The sequence below is a fragment of the Plectropomus leopardus genome, chromosome 13, assembly GCF_008729295.1.
Source record: "Plectropomus leopardus isolate mb chromosome 13, YSFRI_Pleo_2.0, whole genome shotgun sequence".
In the NCBI taxonomy this organism is placed as follows: Eukaryota; Metazoa; Chordata; class Actinopteri; order Perciformes; family Serranidae; genus Plectropomus; species Plectropomus leopardus.
This window is the reverse complement of record NC_056475.1, coordinates 8,954,448-8,975,301: the sequence shown is the minus strand read 5'-3', so window position 1 is coordinate 8,975,301 and position 20,854 is coordinate 8,954,448. Positions and strand designations below refer to the sequence as shown.

Here is a 20,854-nt window from a genome sequence, read left to right as displayed (position 1 = left end):
ACAGTAAATTCTACACGACACAAAAAAATTAAGGTGTTAGCAACTATCACTCAATGCTTTTGCCAAAACCTTTTGTGCCACACTGTTGTGTGACAGTGTTAAGTCTACTAGCAATGAGCATTATGTCCAACTGTTAAAACAATACCCACTATCGCTAAAAATAGCACTTCAGTGTCAGCGTAGAATTCTGTATGCATTTTCATGAACTACCAGGTCACAGCAAACTTTGTATAACCATACTCTAAATTAACTGCACCACAATCAGAAGGGTCTTAAGTATGTGCTGTGATTTAAATCTTCATGAATGGACAGATTGTGTTAATTATTTCATACAAAACACAACAGTCAGGGTGTTAGAAGGACAATCTTTATGTCCTTTACAACTGTTAGTAAAATCAAACAATGAGAATTCACGACTGTTAGCGAAGCCAATAAGTTGCCAAACTCATTTTGCTGTGACTATACTCTACAGAGTGTGAGCTCCCCTGTGAGCCACACCAGGAATAAATGGACATCTACATTAACCGTGAGGCCAAGCAAGAAAGAGAGCTAGAGGTGAAGAGAGACACACTGCACACTGCACGACTGGCATACTCACTACGGGCCATACTGGTGGCAGCAATAGGGGGTGGGATCTCGGATGAAACTGAAAGATGGTGAAAAGATGGTGAGAAAAGCTGGAGCTCTCCTCAGCAGGGAGCAATTCGGTGCCGGGTCACTGCTGTTGTCATACTGTCTCTGTGATAAGAAATCTGTTAGCACATACACTGTGCTAACCGCTGTGACGCAACAACATATGCATTACTTTCTGCATTAGGTCATCCACGTGAGCCGAGACATGTAATTTGCAACTGGGACAACAGCACTCTTACTCTCTATCATCATAGTTATAGATTGTTACGCACACAAAGCACTAAATCTTATACCATATATTTCATTCACATTTACTTTTTATTGAAAGTTTATATTCTTAAGGATTTAATTTTATGTTCGGACAGATACAGAGAAATCAAGGCCTGAGGTGTTGAGAACTATTGACATAGTCTTTGACCAGCATTAGCCTCTGAACAGGGCTAGGGCCCTGTATGCTGGACTTTGGCTTTCACCTGCTTAATATTTAAGATGAGGGGAAAGTTGAGGACAAATTTCCCCAAACAACAACTTCTGAGTCAAAAAAGAATATATTTCCCTATAATTTTGGAGCTTATGCCTGTAAGCAATACAGGTACTTCATGCTGAAACACAGCAAACTCTTTTGCAGTACTTGTAAGACCTCTGTTGCTTGTTGAGCATCCTACGCTGCCTTCTTATATGAGCAGCCTTTGAATATACAGCGTCTACTTCCTTCCCTTTTGTACCAGTGTCAACAGCCTTTGTTTTGGTACTCGTGGTGTCATTTACAGAAACAACTACCAATTAGTTAACGTTGTCAGATTTCTACAAAGTCTAGCCTACACTTCCCTGAAGCACCACACACACACAAGCACACACATACACACACAGACAATTATTCTCCTGAAACCAAAACAATGCCAAAAGTAGTGTTTAAAAAATGCATATAAAAAACTCATTGGTCCAAACCTGAATGCGATGCAGCAACAGAAAAGATGCAGCATTGAGCATCTGTTCTGTCTAAAGAAAGCTGCAGCTCTCAGCCACCTGCATCTCAACAGAAAATAGGAAGCTCTTTAGACTCTTTCTTAATGTGCATCCCTGTGACCTCTGAGACACAATTGCTATCAAGTCTAATGGCCAAATTACTGCGCCAAAATAAAAGCACATTGTGAGCAGAAATGGGAATCTTAAAGATTTCTGGGAATTGAAGGCCTGAATATTTAAACCTTATGTGTCCACACGGGCCATTTCTGTGCAAGGTTGCCTTGCTATTGACATGAATACCAGTAAATATTCTAATTCCATGTTAATTACCACATGAAAATACATGTGAAATCCTCTGTGTGGTCTCTGAAGACAGTGTACTGTCTTTAAAGACCTGATAAAACACCCACTGGCTGAGCTGCTGCAGTGCACAAGTACAATAAACCTTATTCTAGAGAGACACCGAAAAAAAGATGCTACGAACAAGCAATACTAAAGAAGCAAGGGTAGCACAAAGGACTAGGGTACAAATAACACACTCGCTACAGACTGTACTGTGAAGCTGTCATATCTATCTTTCACACTGTTAAACAAACCTGAAACTTCATTAGAGTAACGGAATGGACTGCCACCTGGAAAATTAGTACAACAGGTAATGAGGAGAAAATGTAAGTTTTGGACGATGATTTCTAGAGAATGGTCAAAATAAAGCAAATAAATGCAGTAGAGATGGAAACATGTACAGAGGGAAAATAAAGCAAATGAGACAGGCAGAAATGTAACTTACTTGTGAAAGAATACTCTGAGAGGTCCAATGGAATACATAATAGATGGAAAACCATGATGAGAAAACAATAAAATAAAAAGCAGAAACAAAGACAATGAAATGAGAAATATGAACAATGAAGGAGGGCAACACTCTTCTGCCACATCATTAACCCACTGTCACACTGCTACTGTGTCTTATTGGACTTTCTATCTGCAGCAAATCTTGCTTGTCATTGTTCTGCAGTTAATCTGACTGTACTGTATTACCCTCCAAATTAGAATTTCCTGTACTTAATGACCTCATGCTCGGATATGCCTTTAGTCGTGGTAGGGATTTTATATTTTCTTAAAAGAACACTGGGTTTCTGGATGACAATTTCATGCAACTCAGATGTCACTTAAATGGGACCTATCATGCTCTTTTGGGTTCATATTTGTATCTTTGGTTTCTACTTGAACATATTTACATGCTTTAATGTTTAAAAATAAATAAATAGATAAATAAATAAATACATAACTAAATAAATAATTCACTTTATTTTCCTCAGTCTGCCTGTGCTGGAACCACAGACTACAAATAAAGATGGACAACATGACAGTTCCCCCAAAGTGTACTTTTTGAATCTCGGGTGCCTCCATGGATGTAATAAGAGACCTGAAAACAGGGGTGGATGCAGGGACGCGTTCATTCCTATTAAAGTTGCTCAGTGGCACATGAAGCCAAAAACATTCAACTGACGCATAAACCTGGATGATCGGCACTGCCCAACATCATTGGGCCAATGAAGCAAGTGAAATAGAGACTCCTGTCAGCGAAGCTGGCTACTTCCAGTTTGGCGCTCCTCTAAATTGAATGAGCATAGAATGATTTAAAATTGCGACACTTCCAAATTGTCCAACTGTTATCGAATCAAATGAATTAAATCCTGGTATGGTGTCTCATAAGTCATTTTGTCGGGTTGTGGAGCTTAAAGAATGTATCTACTAATTCACAAGCATCTGTTTTTACAATCCAAGCCCATGGGAAAAAAATCTTTTTTGGGTTGAATAGCATCAAGTGACTGACTCGGCAATTGTAGTCCCATTTTTTGTCCACTTGTTAAAATGGCTTCAAAGACCGGCACACTTCCTGAGTGACTGGTTTCTGGGCCTTCCATATCTTGGCATCTCTGTACCATTATTGCCACCGGCGAGTTTAGTGGCACTTTCTACTGTGAAAAATCACCAATAAAAGCTTCTGAAGCAGATGACCATAAAAAGAAGTCATGAGCTGACTTCAGCTTATATAGAAAGTAATAACAAATATTGCAAACAGAGTATTCAGAGTGGCCTGAAGCTAAAGGCTTTTGCTCATAAAAATAAAAGTATCCTGTGTTTTGTGTGTTTTTTTTTTTTTTTTTTTAACTTAGGCCATGTTTAATAAAAACATCCAACACTGTAACATTAATATGATCAAAAATAAGGAAAGCATGATAGGTCCCCTTTATATGACAGCAGCATACAATCTAAACTGATTCCTCCGTGTCCATTTCCATTTAATTGCTGTAAATGATTCATTAAGCTTGACCTCAACGAAAAGTTTACAAATTTAAAATCAAAGCTCTAGTTAGAAAGGTGTAAACTCAAATAATACATCAGACACTGATTTGTGCTGAAACATCTTGAAATAGCACAAAGCCTCTCTCTAAGGGGATCAGGCAAAATAAGGAGGATGCTGAGGAGTACTTTTCTACAGAAGCAGCGGGGTGATAAAGCACAGATGGAAGCGTGACACAGAGGCTGGTACAAGCTGAAACAAAGATTTATTCATGACCCTGATTTGAAACGCTGACTGAGAAATAGGTCTGTTGCCCTCTAATTGCAGCCTGGGCAAAGTCGCTCTGCAGTGGAGAGAAGGATTTAGGGATAAATCTGGTTTGTACCATTTGGTTCTAATTTTAGTGCTTTCGGTCATCATTTCTATTTGTAACAATCATTATGCACCCACCAAGGAAACTGGGTGCACAATGGCATTAGAGGACACAAACATGAGTCAAACTATCAAAAAACATAGGAAAACTAAAATTATTGCCAGACTGTCCATTGTAAACAACCATTATAGTTTTTATACCAACTTTCTGGTTCAGTATTGACCGGTTTTGCTCACTGTAGATGTGCATGAAAGATTTCGTGCACACTGAGGTATTACTACCAACATTGCTGGTGCCCTCAATTTCAGTTTAACCTCCAAATAAAATGATTTAGATCATCATACCAAAACTGCTGGCTTGATTGCATTTCTGATCGTCCGACTGTTCCTGCTTTTTGACTTTGTTCAATGTTGCCATGTCCTCAGAAATTACTTTGGCAAATATAAATATAATGTTATCAACAGAAATGATAATTGAAACTATAAAAATAATACCAAAGTTGCTTTAAAACAGAATTATCCATTAAACTCCAACTTTCTCACCTCATCGTCATTCTGCAATCAAACAAATGGAACAAGACCTACAGAAACCTCCGTTATCAAGCTAATTGCTTTCAGAAAGTGAGGCCCTTTTCCCATGTTATAATGTGAAAAGTTAGTCTAAGCATTTATTTGGCATTTTATTAAACACTGTACTGGATAACTGTGGTCTTCTGCATATACCCTCTCTCAGCTTCAGTAAAAAACAGTTTTTGGACTTCTATTTAGGAAGGGAATCAAGGATCGTTCCAGTTGAGACAGTGCTGCTGTAGTAAAATAATAATTTCAAGTGAATGTGGAAACACAAAAAAACAATATGCAGACCCATATTTCTACACAACATAGACCTTAATTCCTGTAATGCCATGTGTGACTCTCTGCATGAGTGTCTCTGCTGCCCAAACGAGCAGAGCCTCCTTAACCACATTTTAATGTCCTTTTATAAAAACATTTGCAGCAAGCAGGCAGATATTTTTCTTTAACTAAAAAAAAAAAAAAACAAATGCAAAAAAATGCTGCACAGATATTCTCATATTTCATCCATTTTCATGACGAGATAATAAAACAGTTGCCAACGGCTGAAAACCTGTATAGGCCTTTGTTTTTTCCACGCAGAGAATTGATCACATATCAATAAAGGAATTGATGAAGAACTGCACCAATAAGCAGAATCAGTAATGGCATTGGTGTCATTAAAATCTTATCAATTCCAATCACTACTTTTATTGAGCCTAATTTATACTTCAGTGAGATAGCACTGTATCTGGCATGCTGTTACACATAATCAACACAAAACTGATGCATTTAATGTCACATTCTGATTGGTGGTGACAGGTGTTGTGCACCTGCTCTTTGCTGTAAGGTTGCAGATGATGCCATATGCCTACCACAGCTGTGATTTGACGCCAGATTATTCACCAAGACAAACTTAAATGGTGAGAACACAGAGGGTGACAGCAAGTCGCCCCAGATCATCCAGAAAACTGGTGCGAGTTTTGCGGCGGATGCCGATGAAATGTGACACGATCAAAACTCCCCTCATCTGCCTGACAAGTAGGCGTCCTCCTTGTATCTTCCTTGTTCTGCTAAGGTGACTCTTTCTGCTTTCCTCCAAACACAGCGAGACAGAAAATTCCCTCCGCCTCCAACATTTCATCATGCGCTGCCATTTCCTTCACGAAATATAAACAACCTTCAGCAGGGCTTGACCCCTGGCTGCTATATTAACAATGCGCGCTGTCACTGAACTATAAATACAGAGTTGACACTTCTTCACACTAAGGTATAAATCAGCCTTCGAAATGCACAAGTACTTTCCAGAAAGCTTTCACTAAATCATCTGAGTTGTGGACTAAAAAGACAGAGCAATGCAGACTGGAAGGAGGCTAGGTCTGCCTTCCACACTGCAAACATTCAAGAGGGAAAGAGACACAAAATACTGTCCAGTGATGAAGACACACAGGCTATACTTTGCAGAGTTAACACTATTAACCAAGCTGGATTATGAAGTGGCATTGTGAATTATAGTTCCTTCAGGCCTGGCTGGAAAAGGACTGCACCGGGGGGGCTTGGCATGAGAATAGAGCGGAGTAGGGGTGAAAGCATCTGGGCTCAGCTAGACATGAGCAGGCAGTGGAGTGAGCAACAGCATTAGGTTCAAAGCATCGGGGTCAGAGGAACGCTCACTGAGGGGCAGGGACACGAGCAGTGAGGGCAGTACTTACGGACTGGTTCGGTCTTGAAAATGATGCTATCGCTGCTCTCGCCTTCGCCCTTGCCGTTGATGGCCGACATCTTGACCTCGTAGGTGGTCTCTGGCTTCAGGCCAGCAATGGTGATCATGGAAGTTTCTGTTGGAGGTGAGTGGGTGTTAGTCCATGCACGTATACAGGGGACCAAGAATGAGCATAGAATAAAGGTACAATATATGTTGTTTGCTCTCTATGTATGTGAGATGCAAAAACACCTGTTAAATTAACCCTTTGAAACCTGAACAAATTGACTTGATTTCTTTTAAAAACAGAAGGGTGACAAACAACTTAGTTTAAAAAAGTTTAAAACAACAACAATAAAAAAATAAGAAATTGTCCAAAAGAAATCTCAGGTTTAAGATGTTTAAATACTTAAGAAAGGCATCTGAACACCGCTCAAGAAAACTCATGTCAGTCAAGGTGTTAGAGGGTTAAGCTTAGTATGTTAGTCTTTTGTAAATAACTAGAATACACACATTTTTGAGAAAAAAAAGTAATCAGGCCTTCCAAGGCATTTAAAAAAAGATCTGATGCAGTCCAGCTGCATCATTTTTCTTTCAAAACACAAAGCTGATGACTGTCACATGGATTTTTTTGTTTGAACTGTTGTTTACTTGCGGTAGTTGTCACATATTTTACTTGTTCTCTGCTTTTGCTTTTCCTTGTTGTGTTGACTTTGTGATACTAAATTGTTGTTTATTTGTATCATTACTCTAAGCAGAATTAGGGTGGACTAGGAACTATTTTGTGGAAGCTAATGGAGATCCAAATGATGAATAATTCAAAAAATTTATTTGGTCTTGCTTTTCGGCTTTTGTTTGTTTATCAGGCTCCCTGTTTGCTTCCCTTTCTGCACTCATTACATTCACTGACATGATTTATACAGTATGTACTCCATCATGTTTTTGCAGTTATTCTGTTGTGTTTGTTTTTAGGTGCGTACTGTACCTTGATCAAATTTAAAGAAGTTACCATTTTGGTATATTGTTGTGCACATGTTGATCTCACCTGGACTCAAATGGGACTGAGCAGCACTCGCTTTTACCATTGTCACTGCAATCAGTATTTATTTCCCCTGCATTAGAAGTCACTCATAAATCCAGAGCAGGCAGTAGCTGCTGGCTAAAAGGGATTTTGATTATATTACATGTGCAGCATGACGTAACAGGTAGGCTGGAATGAACTGGAATATAACTGGATTATTCATGGAAACTCAATCACCAATAGGAGCAGAGGCAGATTGCGCAGACTGCGACCACTAGGATATCTGTATGTAATGGCCAGTGAGCACACGGGCAAAGCAGAGCTGCATAATGAAGAGCTAAGAAAAGGGCAGGTTCTAATCACAGTGGGGTTGGGCGGTTTATGATTTCAGCTTTATTTAGCAGAAAGAAAAGACTTGTTTCAACACAAAAGGGGGTCACATTTAGTGCAGAAGGAAAACAATTAGGCAAACCTGCTACTGTAATGTTTGAATGTAAATTGAATGGGTGAAGTGAATTTATTTAACCAGTAATGACCTGACAGGAAACCATTTTGATAGCTTTGGATATATACAGTGTGAACTTGTTTTTTTTCGGGACATAAAAACAGAGCGTCTAAAAGTGCAATACAAGTTCAATATAATGTTTTTAAGACCTATTCCAGATTATTTTCAACCAAACTTTTCTTATTCAAATATAGCAGGTAAGTATTAACACAAGTGTTAATGTGGTCCTGTGCAGAGGAAGGTTTATGTAGGAATAGTGCAACAATACGTAAATAATTAGGGTTCAGTGGTAGGTTAGAAGATTTGTAACATCAAAAATGTGGACTTTCATGCAAAGAGGTTGGCTTATTTTAGTTTAAATTCCAAACTTTGATGATTTTAAAAGTCAAAATTTATACAGTTGAACTGAAAACATTTAAGGACACGGGACACCCTGAAAAAGGTTAAATTTCTTAAAATTAAAATGTACTACACTGTTAAAACAGTATTAGCAAGGCAATGATATTTCAATCAGGATACACAGATACATACTTGTTCCTAGGCTTCTAACGTAAAAAGACACTTGGCTGGTATTTCACTGTGTAACAAAGAGTTGAGTAATTCTATGGCTGAGAACAAATGTAGGCCTCAATGCAAAACACCTGAGAAACACTTCTATTCTGTTACTGTGACTCAGAGAAAATTCTAAAAGTGATTCACATTCATGTCTGAATGAGACGGGCTTTCAGAATGAAACACGCATAAGTGACTGCTTGGGGAAACTGTATGAGTACAGCTAAAAAGCATAAGGCCAAATTAATTCACAACCAGGCTTTTAGTAGCACCAGCTTCAGTAAAACTGATGCCGCTGCAGAAACCATTCATGTTCAGATGAGATTTCCAGCTGGCCCGGAGTAATTTACCAATGATTACCACATGCTGGTTTCCGCAGCTTCTCTAAAAGGTTATCTTCTCTACAAATCACAACAATTGTTACAAATTTGACTGACTTTGGTGTGTGTTAATCATTGTGTTGCTACAGTTACTGCGTGCTTACTGCGGCATCCATGACTATGTGTTGGTGTCTTAAAATAAATCTTGAAGGGATCAAGGAAACATATGGCATTAATGACCTGGTCTATTTCTTACCTCGACTGAGCATTTGCTAAGATTTTGAACCAGGTTTTGTTATTTGAAAATACAGCAATTACATCATATATTTTTGATACAAACACCAAAAAGTAGCCTGGCTGTGTTCATTTTGCAGACTGAGCCCTGACACAGGAAACATATGTTTGCATTTTGTTTGTCAGCGTCAATTGCAACACTGAAAAGGATGCAACAATTAAGCTATAAGGCTATAAATATTATTTATTTTTATCAAAAAATCCCATGTCTGTTCCCACTGACAATTGTTGTCTGTGCATGCAGAGCCTGATACCTTATTCTTCTGTGCCATAGAACTCAACTGTTGTCCAAAAATCTATCATGAGCACATCAATAAGGTACATGAGTGGCATGTTGCTTCATTACCATCAGCACGTTGACTGCAATTTAATTTGAGTCAATCCCTATCTCCCTGCTGTCTAAAATAGCCCCCAATAAAGGCAGGACTTATTTTTATCCTGATTTGTATAACATTTGCTAAAAAACACAGTGTTTAGCTTTTTTTGTTTTTTTTAAGAAAATCAATTTGCCATTTTAAAAAATGTCTCTATGTTTATGTGAATTGTTTTTAAAGATTTAAGTTTTCAGGAAGAATAAATGGGCTTTGGCCTGAGTGCTGGGCCGGGAGCATAAGATAAGACAGAACTTTATTTATTCTGAGGGAAACTGCTACAGTATTGACTCAGAAAGTATTGAGAGATAGATGAACACATTGTTGGTTTGGATATTTCCATGGGATTTCTTTACATTGCATACATATTAGCAGCATATTGGTTATTTATCCATCATTATAAAACAGTTATTAGTGCCTTATTCTGCATGAACATATTCTACAACCACAAGGCCCTGGGTCTTCAACAGGGGGTCCAGGAACTCTAGGGGGTCCTCAGAGTTACTGCTGGGGGGTGAAAATTGTTGTTTGATCATTTCTTATTTAAAAGAAAATCAGATATGTCTGAACAGACACATTAATCTGGATTGAGCATATTTTGCCTTTGCAACAACTTTGTGAAAGTGGGTCGTCCTACCTCAAAAGCAGGGGTCCCTGCTTCGTCTCTCTTTAAGATAAGGAGTACTAACCCGACCCCTGCACGAAGCCATTAATTACAACACCTCACTTAAGAATGGGTAGAAGACTTTTAGTTGGAACGATTAATTTAGAGTTATTTGGACACTTTCAGCACTTGTAGTTTTGTGTTTTGTTTACATAAGTCTTATGAAGGGAAAATGACTATTCTCGTGGTACAACTTGTGGCTGTGGCTCAGGAGGTAGAGCGGGTTGTTCACTGACCTGAAGATTAGCAGTTCAATCCCTAGCTCAACCAGTACTTATATCAAAGCATCTTGGGGAAAATACTGAACCCTAAATTGCTCCTGATGTGTGTTAAAGCTGAGAAGTCGGCCACCGGTGTGGGACTGGGTGAATTCGACATGTAGTGTTGCAGCACTTTGAGTGGTCAGACTACAGGCGCATTTCCACTACATGGTACCATCTCTACTCTACTGTACTCTACCCTCTTTGGTATTGGGTAATTTTCTGGGCGTCGTTTTACATTTGAAGATAGTACTGCCTCACTGTAGCTGGTCGTAATAGCGACACCGTGCAAAACTGCCGTGACGTCATCTTCAACGTGACACACACACATATGCACAGACACGCACTCTTTGGATACGCTCGTCGACGAGCGAGGTGAGGAACATTTCTACCTTGTCGAGCGACAACGGTTCGATCTTTCTGGTTGCCATTTTGGGAAATTAAAAAAAAGATACATAACTGCAGCTGCTACAACAGCTTAGCTGTTTAAAAATGGCGGGCATGTGTTTGTACTATTCAGGGTATTCCGTGTGTGCCGCGCATTGATGACACAATGAGGCAGTGACGATTCTCTCTGACCAATCAGTGATCTGCAGTGTTTCCACATCACCTTTTAGTACCTCTTAGTACCCGATCAGCTTTTTTTGGAACACCAGGAGAACATGATGGAAATGCTTAACTAATCATCTAGAGACTAAGGCATTAATAAGTGCTTTATAAAAGTCAAATATGCTACTAATATGCATGCTAATATGCAACTAATTAATGGTGAATATGTGTAACTTAAGATAAAGTGTAGCCAAATATAGCATGGTAAGTCTTACAACTGACACAATAGCAATTTATTCATTACCTCCCGTGCCCTTCTGCTTCAAGGGCATAACAACAAGCATGTTGCCATTATAGTACAGTAAAGATTGATCATTTTCATCTATTTGCAACCTTGATTTAGCTACAATATGTAATATGCACTACAAACCATATATGATACAGGCAAATATTAATATGTTATGCATAAAACCTAAAATGTAAAGAGTTAATAGACATGTTTAGGATACAGCATGGCAGGTGTATACTTTAACTTTGACATGTAGCTTCCTGTGTGCACGCTGCAGCTGTAGGCATTTATATATGGACCCACAGTAATGGGTGTGGTATGGCAGTACTGCTTTCAAACATGTGATGGCAGCCCTGGTTCACAATATTGTAAGAGACACTTTCAACTAAATATCCTTTTTTATTGACGCATTTCATCTACTTGATAATTTTTTTATCTGTAAAAAATGATAAGAGTCCTCAGCTGCATATGATGGAATTTTAGAGCCTAAATTTCTATCAGTGATCCTGATTTTACATATTAATGCTACATACTGTAACAAATGTATGCATGTATAGTGCTACAGATATGTTGCATTTCGTGTACGTGTGTTTTAAAAAGGCTAGGGTGTGTGTTGTGGTTGGATGTGGTTGAATGAGATATTTTTGGTAACATTTACAGTTGCTGTGTGGGTGCTTGTGCTTTGTTTTGTGCCTGACAGGCGGCTCTTGGGCCTTGAGTTGACAGTGGAGGCTGTCAGCCACAGACTGATACGTCCCATGTGGCAGACAAGACGAGAACCATCCAGATTTGTAAGAGACACAAACCCTCAGTGGGATGGGGATATTATCTGGGGCCTGTCAGTGTCTGAGCTGACTGTCATTTAGGCTACGCTGTGTTCCACCTCTCCTCCTGACATCAGCTACTGTCACGTTTGGATTAACTGTTGCTAGCAGAAATGTTTTCCTGCAGCTTTGGCCCATATTTCCTTCATCTTGGTGATTCTCTCTAAATAAACAGGTCCTAAAATAACAACAACAATGATAATTTTATGTCATTTTTGCTTGTATGTTCACAAGTTTTCAACATGCAGCCAATATCTGTATATGAATGGATGGAGTCAGTTTTCCAGGAGTATAAAAGCCATGGTGATGGGAAAAATGTACTGATGAAAAAATCAAACATTCATGGACTTAGTCAGTTGTATTAATTTTCTTTTACATATTCCCATCCACCCATGGTATATATCCTGGCGCTTCAGTTTCCACTGTGCTTTGGGTAATGGAAATAGAGAGTGTAGCTAATATTGCCATGTTGCTACTTTTCCACCTGAGCCTTGTTTTCTGTCTATTTATTTGGAGTCGGACAATATAATAGAAATATGATACTTTTGTGAAAGCTGCACCATTAAAAGTCAGCTTCTCTTCACACTGTTACAATTACAATGAGTGGATTATTTTGATACTCAAAGAGTTAATACCTTATGACTAAGAGGCAAGATCTGAACTTTTAATTCACACCTTTTTATTTTTACAGAATTTCTAAACAGTTTTCTGTTATTTATCAAAACATATTGGAGGCTGAGTAAAACCTTCTTTGAGATGCCTTTTGCAGCAAGATGCATCATTTGGTTGCAAAGGCTTTAAACAGCTTAACGGGGTACTAAGGTGTAGCTGATGCAGGTGATGCATCTTAAAGAGACTGCAGAAAAACACTGACCCTGAAGAGTGAATTTAATAACATCCCTTGCATCCACTTTGCGTGATTAAAAATATACTTTTCAAAGCTTTTAAGGAAAATGCATGTAAGTGGTGGTGACTCAGGGACTTAAAGAGCAATTCAACTCTGAATCACACTGTGCAGAAGTCAGTGTCACAGCAGGCGTTTTTATGTCACTGACATAATATGATGGTAAAAAAGCACAAAGTGAGAATTCTTTGAAATGTTTTTTTTAAATATATTGAGATTGCACAGGTGTTATAACATGCTTCTGATAGCCAAGGGGAATCACAGAGCAGCCATCCAGTGAACATTTATCAGGAGAGGTGGTTGACTTACCATCCTTAGCGCTGTGCTCACTGCCAGTCCAATCCTGGCCAGGCAAACGCCATTCCACTTTGTACTTGATAATGGGCACTCCACCCAAGGAATCAGGCTCCGTAAACTTTACCACTGCGGTGCTAGAGAAAGGTTCCACGTGGAAAACTTCTGGTGATGACGGCACCTCTGCAACAGAGCGCAAGAAAAAAACATCCTTTTTAAAAAACTCAATCTAAAAGCTGGCTGTGATGCAAAGATTACTATAAAATACAATGATTCACATAATGTATTTAACTCCCAGTATACAATGTTAATTGATGCCCAATGCCCATGAGGAACAATTAAAAAAAAAAAAAAAAAAGATTTTCAAGATACTATTTGATTAAAGGAAAACTTCACCCACAAAATGACCATTGGTTAAAAAAAAGAAAAAAAAAGTCATTTTACCTTTAATTCATGACGAAAACTATTTTTTTTTTGCATGAATCCACCAAAAACAGTGAACGTATTGATTTACTGATTGACTGATTGCATATATCAAAGGAAAATGAATAAAAAGAGAAAAAAGCCTTAACAGATTCAATGAAAATACAGAGCGACTAACTGCTTTAAAAGCGGTACATTTGAAAAGCTAGTTTTGGAAATATAATACCTGTAATTCCTCTGAAATAAAGTATTTGAGCCTTGAAAATTATGCATGATGACAAAGAAGTTCAGTTTCTCTACAGTGTAGTGTTGCAAGACTGTAATGCCTGTGTGGTTCACTCAGATTGATAACAGTCACTACAACAACTGATATTGTACCGCTCTAAATCAGCCCCTTTGACAATTGTGGTTGCCGGCATGCCTCTGGTGACCCAAAGCCTCTGGTCACTAAATTACTGAAGATCTGTTGGACATGCCCAAAAAAGCCTGCAGCAACAGCTTTACCTCCAGCCTGAGTTACACTTTGATTCATGAGGATAGGACACAGTGTCACAGAGATGGAGCACTCTGTACGATTTAGTAGTCTTCTGTAGACATGATTGTGTAATGCTGTCTTTTTATCTTTCTGAGGCAGGCCCTAATGATGGTAATAAGTATGTCCGGTGCATGTTAATGACATCCATTTAATTTGGGTCTACAGTCCCTGTACAATTACTGTTCATAAAATCTGATACAGTATATTCATAATTTTTTTGAATGATGTGACTCTTTGACCTTTCCTTTAGTGCCTCTGTAAAGTTACAACTTTCACTTGTGCATAAGAAAATTAATTCATTTAAATCAACCAAGACTTTACTAATTACATCCATGCTCCCCAGAGGACGAACCCCTGTGATTGTAGTTCTTCATGACCTTCTGTCTAGCAACGCCATTTACCTTCTAAGAACAACAAACTCATCGTTGTGAATTTAAAAGCTCACAGTTATATTGTTTGATGTAATAAATGTTATAGTTTGAATGTACTGAAAGCACTGCTCAGTGCTGGCAATTACAAAACAACACTTGATGCCTCTCAGTACCAAAATGTGAAGGAATCAACTCATCATTAATCACTTTCTGTGTGCAAACTTCCCTGAGCCTCCCACTGCCATCATGCAAACAGGAACACCACCGGTCCTCCTTCTGTAAAAATAAACCTACCTCATCTTATCTGGATTGTGTGCCATTAGAATGTAATGCAGAGGCTGTTTAATTGCCCTTGAAATTGAAATCATTTTGTCTAGTGAAGCTCTTTGCCTCGTGCCACTTGTCGAATTTTCTCATTGACATATCAATGTGGAAAATAAGGTGTGAAGATGTATTTGAGTGGGGTTCTTTTTGGTACCCTTTTAGTCCAACTATGGATGGTGGGAGTCACTTTAGGCATTTTAATGATTCATGCATCAGATAAAAAAGCCAAGAGAAAACACCTCAAAGGGCCTACAGTATATTACACAGTGGCAGCTGAGGTTGTTAGCACAATTAATTCGACCGCACTGTATTTAGACAAGGTCCTCAGTGACCTACCTCCTCTAATGACTCCAAAACAATTTGCATACCAAACTAGAAGGGCACTCAGAGAGCACAGACCTCTGCCAAGGCCAATTGTTTAGTTGTCTATGATATGCAAATCTGCAAGTGCAACCACTATATATATAAATCTTCTGATATATTAGAATTATGACAAAATATGGTTGAGCAATACTTGTGTAGATTACCTGAGAGGATTTCAAGTACACGTGAATGTTAAATGCATTTTGGAGTCATCATATTTCTACAAATGGCTATGTTTTATCACTATACTTAACTACAGTGATTCATGACATTTATTCAGCCAAAGCCAAATTCCCTATCTGGAAACATTGATGAAAGTGAATAACAATTCGTGTATCTGCCCTGTGGTTTGGATCTGTCCCAGAGTTTAATGGCTTATTCCTTGGCCCGTGCTTCACATTTCTACCAAATTTCATGAGGATCAGGCCAGTAGTTTATCTGCAATCCTGCTGATAAACGGTCAAACTGAACCAAAAACATAACCTCCTTGGTGGCAAAGGCAATAAAGCTAAATTACATCAAAGACATCATCAAGAATGTAATCCTAATCCTTACATAATATTTGGGTCAAACTTGACCCCATTTTAACATTTGACAACAGTAAAAAAAATGCCCCAAATGACATTCATTTGAACCTTGATATTGTCACTGTCTGCATTCCCACCACTTCTGGCCAGTTTTCAACCAAGATGTTATCTTGTTATGTAACAAGATCACATCAAAATAAATTCAAAATTAACCTGAACCATACTGTGAAGATGTAAAATATGAACTGTATGTCAGGGTTAAAGGACAATTCCACTGCAAATTGATTGTTTGCTCATTACCTGTCTGTTCTGGTGTGCATTGTGATTCTGAGCAAGGTTATAGTTTATTTTCTATTTATATGTCACCTTTTGAACAACATTTCACACATCCTTGCTCCCTATTCTGGCCTCTAAATAAATAAATTTTCTTTAAAATGTTATCCATAACTTATACTGGGCCTTGCCCCTGGTTATATTGCTAAGCTGTTAACTGTGTTCCCACACAGGGGATTAAACTTGACCTTGTAATGACCATTTCGCTGTGGGTGATTGGATCTATAATGTTGTAACTTTTACTGTTTCCTCTCCTCTGTATTCTTTAACTCAAAGCATCACAGACTGGTCAGGTGGGTGCTGTTCTCAAAACTCAAACACTTCACAACTTCACACTTATCTGATTTACCTTTTTCTTTAAAATTGTGTTTGATCTAAAAAAAAAAATGCTACAGACTTTAAAATGCTACAGAAATTAAATGCAAATTTTTCAGCGCACAAACCTGCTTCAATCAAGAGGAACTCCCTGGACTCACGGCCCATCGCATTGGTTGCTGTGCAGTTGTAGCTTCCAAAGTCACTCTGAGAAAGAGGGGTAACCTGAGAGACAGAAAAAGACACAAATACTGAGAGGTCATGTTGTGAGGCACAGCAAGAGAACAAGAAGAAAAATACCACTAAGATGCAAGCAGACCCATGATCCTGAGATAATCATTAGTTACTGGTTTTGTGCCATTTAGTGGTTTATTCATGGCTGATTGAGGGTGATTCATGTGGAAAGTGGTCGCTATGCAGGTGCACAGGTATCTACTTTACAAACTAATCATTACACACTGTTTTTTTAACATTGCATCGAGCTCTCGGTTCACAATAATTTGTCTACTATTACAATCATGGACCTGCTGCAGAACTACATGTTAACTATTCCTGTGGAGGATGACATGCTTTGCCACGATGGTCAATTTTTCCAAAAACACGTATCTCTATGCTTTATTAACCACTGTGCTTCTGTGTGTCAGAAAGGTGCAGCAGACCTCCAAGTAGCTGATGGTTGGTGTGTTGTAGATCTTCACATAGGTGTCGTTAGCAGAGGGCAGCTCGATGCCCTCTCGATACCAAACCACTGAGGCTCTGGGGTGAGCTTCCACCTCGCAGGTGATGTTGGTTGGGTTTCCTACCCACGAGTACCACACCACTGGACCCTGGACCTTTGGAGCATCTGCAGCAGCACATAAGGGAGTGAAGATGGAAAATATCACAACAAAGCATATTTGGAAGAGTTTACTGATAATCTAAGTGTTTACTCAATCTGTTCATCTGGCCAAGAATAAAATCACAAAATGCAAGTTTATCCTTTTCAAACAATGACAATGACTGCTTGTGTGCAATTTCTTGAGGTAGTCATGTGCAATGAATCTGAATAGTCATAACATTTACATATTTTCCTATTTTCCAACCACTTTTATTGGACATTGTCATAAGGTCGAGGAAATATTTAGATTAAGAGGGACCATGGTCCAAGAGAACTGGACTGAACTTAAACTAGGCAACATTTAGAGGCAATGCCGTCTGGAAATGCTTCTTTTAAACGTGAATCTACTTTGAGATCATTGATGCATAAATGCATGTTTATTTTAGGAATTCTTCAATTCCCTGATAATCTCAAACAGAGGAAGACATTGGATATAGAGGAACAATTATCTTCTCTGTACTAAAAGACTTCCAAATCTTAATATTGCTATTCTGCACATACAACAAGACATCTCTTTGTCACACAGTATTGCTTTGGTGACAATGGGATGCATATACTAATAAACATCACAATCATTTTCATCTTATAGGTATCTGAATGTAATATTTCTATAATCCAGTGGCAACTCTTGAATTTATTCCAGAAGTGTGTGAGAGCAAGGAGAGAGGAGATGTTGATTGATTCTACATCCTTTTTTACACGAGAACACGTTTTATCATCAAACCCGTCAAATCTCTGTATGAAAAATCCACGGGGCTGATAAGAATCAGTCAGTCGGGAAAGGCCACATGGAGTCTTCTATCGCAGGAGCAAGGAATTGTGGGATGGCAATATTGCCTTCCTCCCCTGCAGCTCCACTTCTCAGTATTTCCTGCAGATCTTATCACAGCTACCAGTGAGATACTTCATTTAGAAATCTTTGCAATCAAAAAAGACATTTAAAAACACACTCCTGAAGGCAGCTGGAGCAATCACGGCAATGCTGACAGAACCTGAAATCTTAATGGCAAACAAATGCGAGCAGTATAATGGCTCTATTTTTCTTACATCTATACATTCAAGGCAAGGTCTTTAATGATATCTACTGAAGTTTTAAAGACAGCCTATGGTGCTTTTATGGAACATTAAATTGCCAGTCTTTGCCCATTTAACTTGTGTCAAAAAGTCACTTTTATTGCAGGATGCTCCAGCTCAGCAATTACAAAAATGTAACTGTCTCACAGGGCTGAGTGCCATTATTACAAAGTAAGTCTAACAGGCGCATAATTGTGAGTTAAAGCATCTACAAGGAGTTTTTAACTGGTTTTAAACAGTCTCAGTTTTATACTGATGCCTCAATATGACCTTCATAAGAAACAAGACCATCAGTGAGAAGATTGGTTATTTCTATATAGTTATTCTTAATGCATGTCTAATGGTCTGATTGCCCGTAAAATCAGACACGATTTGTGGCACGCAGACCTAAAGAGTGTTTACATTTTCCCAAGTAAAGCTTTGCAGTAAGGAGATTTTTATTTAGACTTTTATGGCTATGGCTGATCCTGAGGCCACAGCAGCAAAGACAAGAAGAAAATAATTGATCAAAGAACCAAAAAAAAAAAAAAGCTAAATGGGACAGTAATAGAAACAACATGAGTCAACTCTGGGAGTTCATTCAATAGATGGAGAGAACTGTGGAATTTGAAAGGATTCTAAACTAATTCTGATTTGTCCCTCTTCCTCTTAGACTGGACTCATGAAATCCATTGTGAGGCGTGGTTTTACATCAATATATGAACTTATGCTGGTGGCTAAAACAAAGAGTTTATTTTAATATCCTCATATTAGACTTATCAATCTTCTTTAATCACAAAAACATGCAATATCTCATAGCAATGCACCCTGCAAACAGCTGTGTTTCAAAATAAAAACAGTATTAATAATAAGCTGAGTCTTTCTTACTCTAGCCTCCAAATAAATGCACACGCTAGCCAGATCTTTACGCCACGGGGTGGTGGTGCTCATGCCAAAACCACTGCTTTTGTCCACAGGGGATGTCAAAATCAACACAAAATGTAGTTGCTTCAAAAGTACACTATGCAGGATTTTCCAAAAAATTAATGTATAGACTCATGCAAAAGTTATCCCTCTCAGTCATCACTTATGACCCACTGGAAGTGTGTGGCACTGCATTTTTCTGCAGAGACTCTGGACTTGAAAAAAAAGAAGACAAGAAAGATAGCGACCATACAGTAGCAGTTTGCATCCAAGATAAAGTGATAAAGATTGTGGAGACAGCAATGTATAAATGCAAATAAAGCAAGGCAAAATGCCAAATGGACAGGGCTTATTCCAAAACTAGAGTGAATATGAGGCTGGATCTACTTTCACTGGCGAGTGCTAAAGGAAAGAATCAATTTGCTGACTTGGCCTGTTTTCTGTTGGACAGGTAGGTGCAGGCAGTTAGCTTAGTTAGCTTGCTAAAATACCGACTTTTTCATTATAACAAATGAACCATTCCCACAATAGCATAGAGGGGCCAAGTTTTAATGTTGTTCCAATTCCTGCATAGCATACCTTTAACAAGAGCACTGAGTGCACAGAAATATCACAGCTGTCAGTTCCAACTGCTAAAGAAAATTCAGCTGGTTCGCTTTTGGGTTTGTGAAAACTTTCACTGCAACTGCTCTTTTCTGATATCTGCTATGCTAGCATTCATGCAAAAGCCTTTGACGTGCTCACTGATTTGGATTGATACCATCTGGTCAAAACTCTTCACCCTTAACCTTTTTTTTTTTTTTTTGTGCATCATCACAGTATGAGGCTATAACAGGAGTTTGCTGTTTTCCTGCATTGTTTCCTTTTATTAGATCCCGCTCACATAACTGAGCAGTGCTTCTGAATGCAGTGAAGTATGCTTTGCTTCCTGAGTGCCGTGAAACGCTGTGGCCCCTGACACTACCGAAGCTTCACTTCTGACCCCGAATCCCTGAAAACTCTGCAGCGTGCTGCAGCTGGAATTGATGGACGAGGCTGAGTCAATAAATGCTCCATCTCCTGCAGTCCTGATTAGGCTCTCACTCTTTCTATCAATGCTGCTTTTGGGCTTTGTTGACTCACTACAGTGCTTGTGACCTGCCTGTTTGATTTCTGTAGCTTCCTAGGCTGGTCTAGGTGAGATTATTGATACCTTTGCAAATAACAGGAATGTATCTGCTAGTGCTGCTCATGTAGGTCACATACAACATGAAATACATACAGAGTGTTACCCACAGAATGAGAGTGTATGTGTGATATCATGACGTTTTATTTTTTCATTCAAATTCCCCTCTGTATCATGCTGTATCCCCTTCTCTAAATAGAGGTTTTTGGGAGTCTGTGAATGCAGTGGGGGAGACTCAAATTAGTTTTTCATTTGTGGTAGTTCCTG

The 20,854-nt window shown here is 38.7% G+C and overlaps 1 protein-coding gene across 7 annotated transcripts in view; it reads right to left on the bottom strand.

Moving 5' to 3' along the window:
• Positions 1-20,854, bottom strand: part of ncam1a (neural cell adhesion molecule 1a) — a 301,283-nt gene that overhangs the window by 43,493 nt on the left and 236,936 nt on the right. For 3 of the 7 annotated variants that reach the window (XM_042499389.1, XM_042499390.1, XM_042499392.1), the window contains exons 10-13: positions 17,228-17,412; positions 16,697-16,793; positions 13,393-13,560; positions 6,541-6,666 (exon numbers count right to left, since the gene is read on the bottom strand). In XM_042499389.1, coding sequence (XP_042355323.1) covers positions 6,541-6,666; positions 13,393-13,560; positions 16,697-16,793; positions 17,228-17,412 — 576 coding nt within the window. Of the gene's footprint in view, positions 1-598; positions 647-2,386; positions 2,402-6,540; positions 6,667-13,392; positions 13,561-16,696; positions 16,794-17,227; positions 17,413-20,854 lie in introns of all 7 variants that reach the window. The other 4 variants (XM_042499386.1, XM_042499391.1, XM_042499387.1 and 1 more) reach the window with 2 other exon arrangements.